Here is an 18393-nt window from a genome sequence, read left to right on the forward strand (position 1 = left end):
AAACCCAGAACAGTTATACAAGGTCAGTATATAGGACTACTATAATGTGTTACATGAAATAGTTACAGAGTTGTCATGGTCAGAATTACTCAAGAGAAAGAAGTAGGGGTGGGTTAATATTGTATAGTATGATATATGAAATGGTTACAGAGTTATCATGGTCAGAATTGGTCAAGAGAAAGAAGCGAGGGTGCAGTAATTCCTCTCAACAGTAACCATAGCTACTATATGAAACAGAACTGAGAGAAAGGGTATAATATCCTCTCGACACAAGCTGGGTCATTTCGGGACTAAAATGTACTCTATTTTATTTTTAAAATTTGGTTGCCTGTAATGATCTCTAGCAGTGGGAGGAAACTGCAGGACCCGAAAAAATCCATGAGGATGTTTAGACGATATTAACCCTTGTTATGTAAACCACGGAGGGAGAGCCTGAGTCGCCTGACAAGGACAGGTGTCTAGTCTTTCGGATGGGATGATAAACAGAGGTCTCATGTATACATTGGCGTGCACATAAAAGATCCCTTGGCAGTTTGAATTCGATATAAGAGTAGGCCATAGTGCTGCCGCCCGGGCAAAATTTCCCTTATAGCACACTGGCGTATGCCCGTCTTCATAGCCCAATCGGAGCAGAACAGTAGGTCGTTAAACCCCATTTCATTTCAGTTGATCTTGATGACAGACCTTGTGGTCTAAAGTGTATGCATTAAACACAGGTATGACAACAGAAATGAAATGAAATAGGGTTTAACGTCCTACTGTTCTGCTCCTATGCTGGGCTAATGAAGACGGGCATACGTCATACAGTATGCTATGGGGGAAATTTTGCCCGGGCAGCGGCACTATCGCCAACTCTTATATCGAATTCCAACTGCCAAGGGATCTTTTACGTGCATTTTATGTATACAAAGGACGTCGGTTTTTCATATCATCCGTAGGATTAGACAGCTGTCCTTGTCAGGCCCTCCGTCCTTCATCCCTGACAAGGGGGGTATGACAACAGAAATATGGGATGTTAATATATAGGACACCATGTATGATGCAGTATAAGGTCAAAATATAGGAACCAGTCAAAATATTAGAAATGTTAGGGTTTTATAATTAAAGAGACATTTCGCTTTTTTTACAATTTTATCGTTTTCACTGAAATCACATTAACAATGATAAATATACCGAATTTATAAATTTCTATAATATTAGCTTTTTATTCAGTATTTGAACTGATGGTCTATGGTACATGTACCTGGTCTTATGAAATGAAATGGGGGGTTTAACAACCTACATGTACTTTTCTGCAACAACTATATGTTTGGGCTTTTTAGGTTTCTGCAGTCAGCAGCATTTCCACCAAAGGGGATCTTTTATGTGCACACCAACAGGTATGCAGAACATCATGTCATGTCATGTCATGTCATGTCATGTCATGGGTGGGGTGGGAAAAAGAAGAGAGAGAGAGAGAGAGTTGGCTATGGAGACATTTGTCCTACATTGAAATATAACAATCTGCTTAAAACATACATCCTTGCTTATTTGTTTTTTGTCTTCTATTTCAAATTATGATTTTTAGCCAGGAAGGATTTTCAAATAATTCCTGTTGTGTTTGATGTAAGAGATAATCCAATGAAATGGTCTGTTTAGTCAACGTTCAGACGAGATGGTGTACACTGAATTATAGCATTGGATACATTTATAAAACAGGAGGAGTAAAAAAACACATTTTTTTCAGAAAAAAAAATTGAACTGTTTTATTGTGAATGCACTTAGAAACACTCATGTGTAATGAAGAGTTATATAAATTGAACAATAATAATAATAAAATGTTAAGATTGTAAGCAGATGGTCCCTTTAATGATGATGTTAATATCAATGATATGTCTATAGCTAGTAGATCAGTTATTGTTGTTATTGTTATCAATGGTGGAGTAGCTAGTATAAATACCTGGATTATTTGTGGTCTAGTAACAAACATTCAGCGGACAAGATAATGAAAGTGACAGAGTAAAATGTTTTATTAATAAGAAATAGCTGAATTATAAACGGTAAAATGTACTCAGGTTAGTTTAACATAAAAATATTCATATCAATCTGTCAGGCAGTGATATCGACTGGTTTGATAACTTACTGGTTAGAATTTCAAAGAATTTAACCTTAAAAACTGGTTGAATTAGAAAGAAATATTGGAATGATAAACTGTGAAGACTGTGTTATGATATAAAATGTATCCTGGCCAGTTTCAAAAAACATTCTTAGATTTACATGTAAGTTAAGAATTTACTCAACTTTCAATCACTGTTTATGAGAAATATCTTTGATCCAGAAACACAAAACTTTGCACATAGTTTCTTATTAGTGTATTCGATACATTAAAACAACAAAAGTTTTATAAAGGGCTATATTTTAGTTAAGATAAGGCGAACAATTTAGAGTAAAGTCTAAACTTATGCCTGAGAATGTTTTGTGAAAACTGGCCTAGATTAGTTTTTTTGTGTATATCTCATGTATATCTTGTGTATATCTCGAGTATATCTTGTGTATATCTCAAGTATATCTTGTGATCATCTCGTGTATATCTCGTGTATATATCTTGTGTATATCTCGTGTATATCTTGTGTACATCTCGTGTGTATCTTGTGTGTATCTTGTGTGTATCTTGTGTGTATCTTGTGTGTATCTCATGTATATCTTTTGTACCAGTGTATATCTTGATGAAATTGTCAGTACCAACTGGGCTTTATCTTGATAAAAGTTTCTCATTTGAATCTCTAAAAGGTATACAAGTCCTATATAAACAACTTGGATTCCATTCAGTATATATTTGTCAACATTCGACATCCACCACACATAGGATATGGCCAAAACCCGCCAGTACCACCTAATATGATTTTCGCAGATACATGTAGCTTTTGATGGGCCTCGTTAATCCAATTGAATCCAAACTGGACGATTATCTAGCGTTAGTATTTTGATTTTGTATTCTTAATTAAATGTTTAATCAATTTGCTTACATCACCGGGAAAGCGAGGTTGGGCAGACAACCCTACTCCCTGTCATGTACTAGTGGGGAATCGAATCATGTCACTTGAATCAATGATAGACCTTATGATCTAGCCCACCTTAAATACATAAACAAAAGCATTGTTTATTAATCTGATCTAAAGTTTACTTACCGAATAAACTATAAGTGGTATCAGGTGTTCAGATGGTAAGAAAGCCAATAGATTCATGTGTAATATTTACCATGATTTGTATCTGATGTATGGCTTGAACACTGTGGTTATGCACTGATGGTACATGGATCTATTGTTTCAATGGTTTATCTGCTATCATTCGCTTGGACCGTAGGATCCATGGTGTATCTGCTATCATTCGCTTGGATCGTAGGATCTATGGTGTATCTGCTGTCGTCAAGCTCGAGTGGTTTGGATATGGTTTATCTGTTATGGTGAACCTCCGGACGTAGGATCTATGGTTTATCTGTTATGGTGAAACTCTGATTGTAGGATCTGTGGTTTATCTGCTGTTGTCAAGCTCGAGTGGTTTGAATATGTTGTATCTGTTCGAATTGTGGGATCTATGGTGAAGCTCTGATCGTGATATTATTATTGGTAAAGAAATAAAAGTATGAGTGACATATGTTATCTATATTAATATACCTGTAGAATAATTTACCTGGAGCTATGTTTCCTGTTTAATCAATCGAAACTTGTTGTTGTCTTTTTTTATTTTTTATAGTTTAAAGGCCCAAATCATTCCCATATAAAATATGTAATATTTGAATGTAAAATTGGTTGTGATTATAGAATTAAGCTCATGACCTATTATTACTTTATTCATCATAGATACAGAAAGATGGTGGTGTGAAACCAATGTAAACTTTAAACGACCGTAACTTCAAGCTATTCGTTTTTTGATTGTGTATATTACGTTAACATAAACATAGAACTCTTGACAGGTGAAATTTGATATAAGAATTGGATGTAGTGCTGTTGTCTGGGCAAAATAAGCCGTAGTGCCACTGTCTGGGCAAAATTTCCCTTATAGCACACTAGGGAGATCACGTGGCTAAGTGGTTAAGACGCTGGCTCGCTAGCCTGGAGGTCGGGTGTTCGATCCCTGCATTGGTAGAGAAAGTTCACCCAGATTTTCCAGCGTGGTTTCCCCTTGTCAGTGATGCAGGATGGAGGGCCTGACAAGGACAGCTGTCTAGTAGTTCGGATGGGACAAAAAACAGAGGTCCTGTGTACACATTAGCGTGCATGTAAAAGATCCCTTGGCAGTTGGAATTCGATATAAGAGTAGGTCGTAGCACCGCTGCCTGGGCAAAATTTCCCTCATAGCACACTGTATGGCGTATGCCCGTCTTCATTAGCCCAGGTTAGGAGCAGAACAGTAAGACGTTAAACCCCATTTCATTTCATTTATAGCACACTAAATGACATACATGTATACCTATCTTCATTAGCTTAATTTGTGAAGAAATGTAGAACATTGAACCCATTTCCTTTCATTCCGGTATAGTGGGTTTAAATATATATTGTTAATTGTGTATAGTGGGGCTTTAAATATATATTGTTAATTGTGCATAGTGGGGCTTTAAATATATAAAAGTTATTCATGTGTAATACCTGTATTGAACTGATAGTTGTGGAGGTAACAGGATGGTTTATTTATAGTTCAGATCAAACAAGTTAAAGTGTTGTTGCTTTCAGTATGGTGGACAAGTTGTTAAATATCTAGTTTATATTTTATCCAACATTTTAAAAGTTGTTTAGATATTTCTGGTTTATATTTTATCCAACATTTTAAAAGAGATTGAGTAGATGATATTCCATCATTGATGAAAACTTCAAATGGGGGTAAGACTAAAGGTTTTTATCAATGTATATACTGTGTAATTTGTGATATCTGATCAGTTAATCTTAGAACCCATATTCCTGTAGCAATGGCCCGAGGAATCCCTCTCTGGCCATTGCTGGATTGACTTATGATACTTGAGCTTTTGAGTGTGTCTATTCTTCCCGTTCAATCAAATCTCTCCTATGTACAGCAACATGATAATCTGGGGGTCTTCCCTAAAACACTGCGAGGAGTTAGAACCCTACTTTAAGAGAAAACTGTATACGACACAAGCCATGATAAGGTTTAGAACTTCAGATGAAAACACAGCAAAATTTAAATTAATTTATTCCAATTCTTCGGGGCCCAAAAACTTGTATTAATAATTCATCTTTAAAGTTTTGTAATGGAAAAGAAAATTTGTTGTTCTGTATTTGTACAACGCATTTTGCAGACCACTGGAGCTTGAAACAGACATTACATGTCTAATTAATATTTGCCATAAATTAGCTAATAAATACCTGCTCTGTTGATTAGCTAATAAATACTGGCTCAGTTGATTTGCTAATAAATACCTAGGTACAAATTTAGTCCATATAAAAAATTAGACTGGATTTGTCCCAGTTTCGAAAAAAATTATTTTACCTGAAACCATATGTTAGTTTTACACCTTATCATGGCTTGTATCCTATCTTATTTACATACTGTCATCTCTACTGATAGTGTACTGTACAATCATATTGTCATCTCTAAAATCAAGTGTACAATCATATCGACTTCTAGTATCAATGGAAAGTTTTCTGTGATTTGAACTTTAAAATATGTAGACTACATCAAGTTTAAAACGAGTGTTTGAACAGTCTAAGGTTGATCTGTTAATGAGTTTATTTTACTCAGAACTTCATGTCAGCTTGAACCAAGTGTGATGTCGTGGAGAATTCAACCATATTAAACATAGACTAGTTTTATAGTGTGATCTGTGTATAGGGTTTAATGTCTGCTTTCATCAAGGTTGATATCACGAATATTATAAATATTGACCAGTGTAATTTGTTTGTTTGATCAGATAAGCGTAGACTAGTTTTATAGTGTGATCTGTGTATATGGTTTAATGTCAAGGCTGATATCACGGATATTATAAAGATTGACCAGTGTAATTTGTTTGTTTGATCAGTTAAGATGAAATGAAGATTCAATCTACACTCAGATAAAAAAAAATATGGTAAGAGTAAGATTAGTATTAGTGCTCTAACACGTTTAGACTACTCTACAACCCAACCCACCTGTATATAGACCCGTCTACCACCCAACCCACCTGTAATATACACTATAAGATTGGTATCGTTTAATATGATTGTTTTAGCGCGAATAACGATGCATACAGTTTAATTTCAAAACATTGTTTGATAATTGATAATAACGCTTGAAAATGACAAAAATCGTTTAATTAGTACTATCGTTTAATTTAATGGCACACCGTTGAATTTCTCCGAGAGGTGTTTAGAAATGGGGGATCCGTTTACTTATCTAATGGGTTTAATTACTAGCCGAGCACTTTAATTTCCCGAGACGCGTAAAAAATTAACACCCGATGAATTTATCTACAGGGTTTAAATATTAGACGAAGCGTTTAATTTCCTGCAAGTCGTTTATCCAATCGTTTATTTTGATTTCGATTATTTACGTATGAATTACGAATAAAAAAGGTGAATATAAAATAAATGCACACCCATAGATGCTCGCCTTACCGTGGTCGTAGTATTATTATCCATTATCCATTAAAAAAAATATGATTCCACCGTTGACAAATACATCAAAAACCGGTAAATCACGTCCAATGTTATTATACCATTGGAAATCGGTAAAGCACATCCCAGGTAATCTTTTCTTTAAATCACAAAAGAATGAAAATAGCCTTCCACCTGTACACGTCGCTAGAAGACCTGGCAATGTACATGTGTCACTGTGATAATCTCGTGAGACTTTTTCACTGGCGCCAAATAGTCGATCTCTATACAAGATGTTGCTCATTTTCAGACAAAGCTACAGGAATGGCTTCCAACAGTATCAAAAGGATTCCGTAGTATTATTATCCATTATCCATTAAAAAAAATAATGATTCCGCCATTGACAAATACATCACAAGTCGGTAAATCACGTCCAATGTTACGATTATTTGCATATGAAGTGCGAATACATCAAAAATCGGTAAATCACGTCCGAGGTAATTATACATTTGGAAAGCCGTAAATCAAATCCCATTCGTTCGTTCGTTCCTGGAGTTTTACGTCCAGTTCCACCTGAGGTGATATCGTAGACAAGTCACACACATCCCACTTCTACCTGTTGTTTTAACGTTCGCTTCCACAGAAGTGATATCGCAGACAAGCACACATCCCAGGTAATGTATCACAAATGAATTAAGTTCCACCTGTAGACATCACAAGCAGAGAAGTCAACCCTGCAAAGTAATGTTGCACGACGATAATCTTGTGAGACTTCTCACTGGTGCCAAAAAGTCGCTATCTGTACATGTAAGTCTCTATAGACAAGCTGACGCCCATTCTCAAACAGGTCACACAGGGCTAACCATGTAACACCATCGCACGCCAGATGCCGCCCATCTCAAGAATATTTTCTTTCTCCAACTAGCACAACCATTGTTTCGCATACCCTTTCAGTGCTATGAACATGAGATAATAATTTCGCTAACCCCACTACGTTTCTACTACATTCTGTAATTGAACTGATTTATACTATATTATCCAATATAACGTTTTGATTAATTAAATGAGAGTAAACACTTTTACCTTGTAATTTTATACCAGTTTGCGATTTATGATTACAATCTTATACAAAGTATTTATATTTTATTGTTAATAATTTCCCCGGGAGATGAATTTATATAAGCCCTGGCTTGTTTTCAGATTCCACAATCATATAGTGTACTTTTATAATATGTAAATATTTATTGAATAAATAGTGTCAGAACAAAAAAAACCATATTGCATTAAACCAAAGGTACATTTATCACTATTACAATATATGTACATGTATGGTATTAAAAAAATAATGTGTGTCGGGGAGGCCACATAACGGAGATTGGACAGCGGGGTTATATTTTTCTGTCAACTTGGGTAATAACTCAAAATCAACATTCCCGAAACGGATTTATAAATCAAACAAAACAAATATTTAGCTGTGATAAATTAATAACAAAGAGCAAATTGTATGTATTTATATGTATGCACACTAAACACTAAAAACAATCACAAATAATGCAGGTGGGAAGTGATAGAACAATAGCATTTAAGCAATCAAAGCATTAATCCATACTGTAATAACGGAATGTGTATTCAAAAACATGGTTTCATATAGTACCCAGACAGGTGGCCACAGGTGGGAATTAATGAAACAATAGCATTCAACCAATCAAATGATTAATCTTTACTGTCAAAGCGGACATCTATGACTTTGTGTTGTATGTGTATTTTCAAAATAACCATCGGATGACTAAAAAGTGAATCGCTCACAATGGCCTGTATACACAGACCCTTTCTGTAATTAATGTGTATGGGGATATAGATTCAGAGGTGATTAATGACTAATATGATAATCGTAGTTAAAAGACGAATCTCAATACCTTTTTTACTGTGCATATATATAAATATCTAATAATTATTTAATCCCTGTTTTAACTAATCACAATGTAAAATATTGCACCATATATACACAACATGTTATTGTCTGCGATATCGCCGCGGTGGAAGCGGGTGGTAAATAAAGCGATCTCAAACACTTAAATATATCCGATTCGTCGGTTCGCGAGAAGTGCAACGAAATTATCATGGCATAACTTGTAATGTTTTTAGGCTCATGCAGGTGGGTCACAGAATTGCCCAGTGATATGAGATCAAAGAATACATTTGCACGTAGCCGATTTTTCGAGACGTGTTGTATTCAATTGTGAAGACTACGTGGGGCCTTAAATAAACCAACATTACCAACTTCTAATAGGTTCCATTGATTTATCATATATTTTATGACAGTGTAGACCACAATGTGTTACGATTCGCATTTTGGTATTCTAAGCTGATTCTTATACGGAATTCGAGGTGCAATGATATAAATTCGGATTTGAGTGGACGAGTTAACACAATTATACATGTATGTGACCGTAAACTTATTCTCGGTCTTTTTCGTTTTGATTTTAATATTTTATCAAGAAAAACATACATCTAACAACTTTTGGTCAGGTATCACAGCTTTATAACCATTTAATGATTTATTTCTGTAATAATTTTATACTAATTTGAGAAAACAGTTGGTTGTTAAAGAATTATTATACTTTTCCCGGGAACTGATTTTTTTATCATTTACTATAATGTTTTTATTACATCATATATACAAGAATTTCCATAATTGTTACCGGTATATAAAGTTTCATACATCTCACTCAGTTAATCATTTTTTTTATTAATCCATAGCAATTAATTAAGTGTTTAACATTTTATTTAAAATCGGATTACGTATGTAAATACAACCGAACTATCACTCAGCTAATTAAATGAAGCAATCCAAACAACGTTTAATTACTTGAGATTTTTTTATGTTTTTGTTTAAGAATTTTTATGCAATTGAGAATTATATTTACGCATGGTGTAATCGTTGTACTGCAGTCAAGTGTTTACGTAACATCAAGGCAGTATTCATTGAAGCATATTTCCTGTTGATACTGTTTAACCCGCATGAAAATGGGCGACAGCTTATCTATAGAGATTTTGGCGCCAGTGAGAAGTCTCATGAGATTATCGCCGTTCAACATTACATTGCGGGGTTGACTTCGATCTCTTCCAGTGGCGTCTACAGGTGGAAGTTTATTCATTTGTGAAGATACATTACCTGGGATGTGTGTGACTTGTCTACGATATCACCGATTTTTGATGTATTTGTCAATAGCGGAATTACTATTTTGAATGGATAATGGATAATAATAATACGACCACGGTAAGGCGAGCATCGATGGGTGTGCTTTTTTTTATATTCACCAAATGTTTAATTACCTCGAACGTGATTTACCGATTTTTGATGTATTTGTCAATAGCAGAATTACTATTTTGAATGGATAATGGATAATAATACTACGACCACGGTAAGGCGAGCATCTATGGGTGTGCATTTATTTTATATTCACCTTTTTTATTCGTAATTCATACGTAAATAATCGTAATCAAAATAAACGATCGGATAAACGACTGGTGGGAAATTACACGCTTCGTCTAATATTTAAACCCTGTAGATAAATTCATCGGGTGTTAATTTTTTTACGTGTCTCGGGAAATTTAAAGTGCTCGGCTAGTAATTAAACCCATAAGATAAGTAAACGGATTCCCCATTTCTAAACACCTCTCGGAGAAATTCAACGGTGTACCATTAAATTAAACGATAGTACTAATTAAACGATTTTTGTAATTTTCAAGCGTTATTATCAATTATCAAACGATGTTTTGAAATTAAACTGTATGCATCGTTATTCGCGCTAAAACAACCATATTAAACGATACCAATCTTATAGTAATAGACATCAGTATATAGCTCTGTGGGTACAGAAATATAGGAGTTTATTATAACACTGTTTAATATAGGAGGTTATTATAACACTGTTTAATATAGGAGGTTATTATAACACTGTTTAATATAGGAGTTTATTATAACACTGTTTAATATAGGAGGTTATTATAACACTGTTTAATATAGGAGGTTATTATAACACTGTCTAATATAGGAGGTTATTATAACACTGTTTAATATAGGAGGTTATTATAACACTGTTTAATATAGGAGTTTATTATAACACTGTTTAATATAGGAGGTTGTTATAACACTGTTTAATATAGGAGTTTATTATAACACTGTTTAATATAGGAGGTTATTATAACACTGTTTAATATAGGAGTTTATTATAACACTGTTTAATATAGGAGGTTATTATAACACTGTTTAATATAGGAGGTTATTATAACACTGTTTAATATAGGAGGTTATTATAACACTGTTTATATAGAAGGTTATTTTGAATTGTATAACTTGAATAAGAGTTTACATGTGGATGAGTGTATATAGATACATGTTGATCAAGTATGACTGGAGTGATAGTTTATATACATGTTGATCGAACTAGAGGTATTTGTATCAAACTAGATTCATCAGAATATACCAAATAATTTTCTGTATAATCTAGGTATCAAGAGAAATGAAATGGGGTTTAACATCCTACTTTTCTGCACCAACTGGGCTAATAAAGACAGGCATACATCATGCAGTGTGCTATGAGGGAAGTTTGCCTGGACGGTGGGATTTCCAGCTACTCATCTTCAGATTCCAACTGTGCACACCAACGTATAATTGGAACCTCATGGTTTTTTGTCCCATCTGAATGATTAGATACTGTGCCTTTCCAGAGTTTCTATAGAAGAAGGTCCTCCAGTTTCCTCCCACTGATAAAGGCCACTACGCGCAAGCGAATTATTGATATAAAATTGAACCATATGTTAGTCCCGAAATGACCTAGTTTGTGTCGATTGAACGCTAAACCCCATTTCTCTCTCTCTCTCTCTATAGAAGAACTGTATTTAATTTCCTATTCACATCCTCGCTCACTTAAAAGAACAATCATATAGAAAAATCTATTCTAGTTATTATATGGGTGTTTTTTTATAAATATAAAGTAATGGGTAATGGTAATTAATTACTTTGCTGAAAGTAATGGTATGGTATGGTCTCAGCCCTGGTCAATCGGTCAAATCTTCTTGTTATGGAGGCCATTGAAATGTAGATGTGTATTTTAATCTGATTGTTTTGGTACATGTGTATAAATCATGTATAGTATATATAGACAGTATATATTACATAGTAAACATTTTTACAGCCTTTTATTGACTTATTTTATAATCTAGATACGTTATTATATGTATTTATACGACGAACAAATATTTCATTATATTTATTTATGTGGCAAAAACGTGTTTTATTATTTTAAACATATGTGTCTATAACATTTATGTACCATTCTTGATGTCGCAACTTATAAATTTATTAAAACCAACCAGATCGATGTTTTATGAAAACAAATCTGAACCCCATGGAGTTTTGTTTGTAGTTACAGTGAACAGGGGTTTGAGTGATATACAATGATCATATTGAAGAAATATGGCTAAACTATTTTCATGTCTAAAATTATATACGGGTAGTAGTCTAGTAGAATTAAAAACATTTTTAATATTTTCTCCTTGTGATTTGTAACATATTAATACCTGGCCTTCGTGTTGCCAGATTTGTCAAAGAATGATAAAAGTTTATTATATGAAATTAATGTTTAATAATTTAATTAGATTGGTCTAAGTTTTAGATAAAGAGCTGGTCGTTCTCACTATAATATTTCAAAAATAAACAATTTTGGCAGAATGTCTGCATTGATCGTAACTACTGGTCATTCCAGTCTTAGCCCCGCTTCTTCATTTAAGGCCCAAATAAAGACCTGCAATAGGCAGGTTTTTCTCTTACATATTTCCTGTTTAGAGGGAGAGAAAGAGAGAAATGGGGGGTTTAAAGTCCACTGACACAAACTAGGTCATTTTGGGACTAACACATGTTTTAATTTTATTTCAATAATTCGCTTGCACGTAGGGGTCTTTAGCAATGGGAGGAAACTGGAGGACCCGGAGAAAAACCACGAGGTTGGACAGGCGACCCTACTCCTGGTCACCTACAACCGGGGATCGAAATCCCACCAGTTGACTCAACGACAGACCATATGATACAGCGCAGCGCGCACATGCTAACCATTCGACCATCCAACCCTCTAACTGTTTAGAGCATAGGTTCCACGTCGGCCGTATATGCCGGTTGGGCCCGAGGGCTATGGAAAATGACCGTAACTACATCTGACCCATCGGTCATTTTGCACGCCAGGAAAATACCCAATTTTCAAACATGGCTATGATCGATATCCACTATGTAACTATAAAATTGTACAGCCAGTGCAGAATAATGCGCACGTATAGAAGCCACATAATTTCATGATTGGTGTTGTAGAGTTGTATACATAGTCGTCAGTAGATTATACCGAGTGTTGTGTTGATAATTAATGATGAGTGTCTGGTAGTAGAACAATAAAAGTTAATTGATATTTAGAAATCTTATCAAAGGCGTGAAGCGGTCCATTCTTAGTCAAGGACTTTACAGGACTATTATTGTTGATTAAATACATCTTAAATAATTACAGATTTCTAGTGGTAAATTTGACCGTGACTTTTACTATATGATATTAAAGATTAATAACAACTTGTTTGGTTTATAAATAACCAGATTAACCAGATAGCTCGTTAGTTAATAATAGGCATTAATTAGATGGATTATGATTTTATATAATCACTAACAGACAAACAACAGAAAACAGTTCTCTCTTTAACAAGTTTAGACTTGATAATCCTAACAGATTTCAACATGTTTTCAACCTAGTTATTTTTCTATTCTAAGAATCTTGTTTGCACTTTGATCTTGTTTGGAAGTAGATGTTAAAACCGTAATTAGTTTGTTTCTGGTTTATGAATGGAAACATGAATCATGAGGTAGGATTTTATCATTCATCAACATATCATCCATCTGGTTTTAAAGGCAATAACATAGAAAATTTGCTAAAGGTATATGATCAATCTGGTTTTAAAGGCAGTAAAATAGACAATATACTAAAGGTTTGCTTGCTCTCGAATCACTATGAAAACTAGAGATCAGAAGGAATGGTGGCGGGGGGAGAGGATGGAAAGTGTTAGGGAGTTGATATTGATAGTTTATTTACACAAATACACTGTACTGTAACTAAACAACTTATAACTTTTTCTTCCTCCACCCTAAGATAACTTGGTATTTCTATACAGCTGTTTTTTTGTGTTTTGCAGTGCTATGATATATTGAACTGAAATTGGGTATATATGTTATATGTATATACTTACAGATCATGCTCTATTGACGTTATAGTACTATTCAACCTATATGTATTGATGCTATAGTACTATTGACGTTATAGTACTATTCAACCTATATGTATTGATGCTCTAGTACTATTCAACCTATATGTATTGACGTTATAGTAGCCTACTATTCAACCTATATGTATTGATGCTATAGTACTATTCAACCGATATGTATTGACGTTATAGTACTATTCAACCTATATTACCCATATTGATGTTATAGTACTATTGATACGTTCAGAATAAACTTGTCATACAGAAGGACGTTGGGTGTATTTATGTCAGTATAATTTTGGTTGAATGTAAAATAATTTAAAAGTAAATTGTGTTTATTTGTAGGATCTATATTAATTCACCATGTTCGAATCCCAATTTCCAACTAAAGAAGTTATTGATAGCGGTGATGGGATTGATAGTTATAATATCATTTATAGCACTTGTTGTTGCTGCTGGTAAATATATCAATTATTTTTATTGGTTCATCATGTCCTTCTATAGCAGGGAGCTGCAGTGACTTGCTTGTCTGAAGGTCTTGTGTTGGCCAAGAAAAGTACCTTAGGGTTTTCCTGTGAGGTTTTCCCAGTCCCTTGTTAGTGGTGCAGGACGGTTGGTCTGACGTACACGTAAAACAACTCGGATAGAAGAGTAGGCTGTTGCGTGGCTCTCAGGACAAAATTTCCCTCGTATCACATCACACTATAGGGTGTGTTTACCCGTCTTCATTAGCCTAGTTGGTGCAGTAGAGTTGGATATTTCCCCAGTATATATATATATATATATTTTGATTCAAACTTTAGATATTATTTTTATGTTTGGATTTTGTTTTTCATATTGTAAATTAATAGATATTTTTGTTTTGATGTTTATATTAGTTTATAATGGTATATATATTGTTGGGGTGGGGTGGGGTGGGCGTGGATGGCCGAATGGTTAGCACGTGCGTGCTGTATCATATATAATATTATATTGTTGTTTTAGTTATCGAACCTTATATTACCGGCTCTAATAAATACGATGGTATAATAGAGGATACATCCACACAGAAGCATTATGGGATAGTTATTGATTGTGGAAGTAGCGGAAGTAGAGTTTATCTATATTCCTGGCCGACACATTCAGGTCATCCAGGTGATCTTCTCAATATGCAACAGGTAACAGATCAATATGGAGACATAATTCATAAAAAAGCCAAACCAGGTGAGATGTCAGGTTTTCATAAAATTATTATTTGTTAGTCTCAAAATGTCCTAAAAATATTGTTTGTTAGTCCCAAAATGACAGAAATAACAAATCATACAATGATACATACCAGTAGCTATGAACCCAAACAGTATCGAGTTAAGAACCCAAACAGTATTGAGTTAACAACCCAAACATTACTGCGTTAAGAACCCAAAAGATATTGCGTTAGGATAGTCTATGTGAATGAATGAACAATAACTTCAGCACTTTTTAATATGGAGGTGGGGTGGATGACTGAATGGTTAGCACATGCACGCTGTATCATAAAGTCTGCCATTGAGTCAACTGGCATGGTTTTGATTCCCCGGTTGTACGTGGCAAGGAGAAGGGTCGTCTGTCCAACCTCGTGGGTTTTCTCCGGGTCCTCCGGTTTCCTCCCACTGCTAAAGATCCCTACGCGCAAGCGAATTATGGAAATAAAATTGAACCATATGTTAGTCCCGAAATGACCTAGTTTGTATCGAGTGGACGTTAAACCCCATTTCTCTTTCTCTCTTTTCAATATGGGCAGAGTGTGAAAAATTTGAGTTCAAGATGACGCCAATATTTTTTCATTAATTTTAGGATTGTTGTCAATTATGTGTTCTATTTATATTTATTCTATTATTTTACGATTGTGTTATATTTTTAAAATTTTTTTTTATAAATTTAGGATTGTCGTCATTTGAAGATAAACCTGATAAAGCAAGTGATTATATCAGCCCGTTATTAGATTACGTATCTAAATATATTCCCCGGGATTTACATAAAGAAACACCTTTATATATACTGGCTACAGCTGGTATGAGGCTTATACCAGAAAAGTAAGTTATTTATTTTATAAGGGTAAGTGAGGGGGTTGGGTGGCCGAATGGTTAAGACACATGCTTGCTGTATCATACGGTCTGTCATTGAGTCAACTCACAGGGTTTCGATTTCCCGTTTGTACGTGACAAGGAGTAGGGTCGCCTGTCCAACCTCGTGGGTTTTCTCCGAGTCATCCGGTTTCCTCCCACTGCTAAAGATCCCCTACGCGCAAGCGAATTATTGAAATAAAATTGAACCATGTGTTAGTCCCAAAATGGTCTGATTTGTGTTGGGTGGACGTTAAACCCAATTTCTCTCTCTCTCTCTCTCTCTCTTTCTAAGAGTATGTGAGAGGTTCGTGGGATGGTACGAGTCGTGGGATGGTACGAGTCGTGGGATGGTACAAGAAATCAAGGTCCCATGTACATATTGGCATGTATAGGAGCCGTTTTCAGTTGGAATTTGATATAAGAGTAATTTGACAGAAAATGATTTCAACAATTCTTCATGACATTCATAAAAAAAATGAGGGTTGAAAAGTTTTATCTTAGTAGAAATGTAAAACAAAATTCTATGTGTCTGTAACTTTTGCTTACATTGGTTTTAATAATTTTTGTACCAATTTAAGAAAAGAATATATTTCTATCGTTTTATCTATATAAACTCTTTACTATCTTTTTACTATGTTAAATTTGATATTTTACTCTATGTTAAAATTTGATATTTTACTATGTTAAAATTTGATATTTTTTAGAGCCCAGAAAGCAATATTGAATGATCTACAGACGGATATTACTAAAAATTACGATTTCCTGGTTGCCGAGAATCATTTTGAAGTTATCAGTGGTAAACTGGAAGGAGTTTACGCCTGGATTGCCGTTAATTATGTTTTAGATAAATTCTCTCATGGACCAGGAGGTAAAATATAACATCTGATATCACTTATTACTTTATTTGGGAAGTTCACATGGTTATTGTACAGTCACTCAGACCATCGGTGAAGTTACCCGAGTTACTGTCAACCTTGGTCAATTATAAATTGTGAAACAGCCACTAGTATATTTAACGTGATAAACTAGAGCGAATACTCTTGGAAACGGCCCAAATATATCAGTAGCTGTTTTCCATGTAGAATAGTTTACTTCTTTATCCAGTTACTAAATGCCACTAAAATATTCTTATCATTAATCAGTAGCTGTTTTCCATGTAGAATAGTTTACTTCTTTATCCAGTTACTAAATGCCACTAAAATATTCTTATCATTAATCTAGTTTGTGTTGACTAGTAGCTTATAGCATGTTAACTTCCCTACCTCATTCCTTCTCTAGGTTCACAGCTCCGATGGTGTTAACCCCCCTACTTCATTCCTTCTCTAGGTTCACAGCTCAGATGATGTTAAATCCGCCTACCTCATTCTTTATCTATTATCACAGCCAAGATGATGTTTTTTTGTAAATCAATAATTTGACTCCGTACATTATTTTTATTGTTCTATTTACAGATCATGAAGTAGTGAGTGTTCGGTTGCCAGGTGAAAGTCCGAACACACCGATGCATGTACGTAGACGAACAGTAGGAATGATAGATATGGGTGGTGGATCGGTTCAAATAGCTTTTGAAGTAACCAATCCAGTGAGTCGTAATTTCTGTGTTTTTATTTTTTTATATTTGACAATTATGAATGTACTATGAACGAGAAACCATCTTGGAATTGAGTGACGTCATATCAAAATAACAATTAGCAAGTGTCCAAGGAATAAGTGTGTCAGTAATCACGCTGATTGTATTGGAATTAGCAGAACCATAGGAGAATGTTGCCCATCTGTCTGGGCAAAGTTTCCCTGATAGCACACTGTATGTAGTATGCCCGACTTCATTAGACCAGTCGATACAGAACAATAGCATGTTAAAATCCATTTAATTTAAATTGACAGTAAACTCAATGTTTTTAAACCTACGGATTGTAAATTGACAGTAAACTCCCATTTTTAGACCTGTATTTTATTTTTTACAGTAAACTCCCGTTTTTAGACCTGTATTTTATTTTTTACAGTAAACTCCATGTTTTTAAACCTGTATTTCATTTTTTACAGTAAACTCCATGGTTTTAAACCTGTATTTTATTTTTTACAGTAAACTCCATGTTTTTAAAGCCTATAGATTGTGAATATGCTGGGTATTTTATTTTTACAGAAAGCTGATTTACCAAAAAGTTTAATGGCGGAGGTGAATCTTGGATGTCAGAATTCAGATGTGGATCATACTTATCGTATTTACGTGACAACATTTTTAGAGTTCGGTGCAAATTCAGCTCGAGAACGTTACGAAGAAATGCTGATAAAAAAATCTCTTTCATACTCTGATCCGTAAGTTGTATTGATATAACTAGACATTTTTTTTATTGTCTTCTGGGTTCATCTGCCTGTCCAGAGCCAGTTTAACAAGAGCTCCGATTGGTTATTGGGTTAGGGTTATAATGTATAATGGACTAGAGAGG

General features: G+C 34.5%; 1 protein-coding gene across 2 annotated transcripts in view; it reads left to right on the forward strand.

The window, feature by feature from the left end:
• Window positions 1-18393, forward strand: part of LOC126816836 (ectonucleoside triphosphate diphosphohydrolase 4) — a 33907-nt gene that overhangs the window by 5757 nt on the left and 9757 nt on the right. For both annotated transcript variants that reach the window (XM_050543596.2, XM_050543595.2), the window contains 6 exons: window positions 14208-14320; window positions 14847-15065; window positions 15763-15913; window positions 16651-16814; window positions 17398-17528; window positions 18090-18262. In XM_050543596.2, coding sequence (XP_050399553.1) covers window positions 14208-14320; window positions 14847-15065; window positions 15763-15913; window positions 16651-16814; window positions 17398-17528; window positions 18090-18262 — 951 coding nt within the window. The remainder of the gene's footprint in view (window positions 1-14207; window positions 14321-14846; window positions 15066-15762; window positions 15914-16650; window positions 16815-17397; window positions 17529-18089; window positions 18263-18393) is intronic.

The sequence above is a fragment of the Patella vulgata genome, chromosome 3, assembly GCF_932274485.2.
Source record: "Patella vulgata chromosome 3, xgPatVulg1.2, whole genome shotgun sequence".
In the NCBI taxonomy this organism is placed as follows: Eukaryota; Metazoa; Mollusca; class Gastropoda; family Patellidae; genus Patella; species Patella vulgata.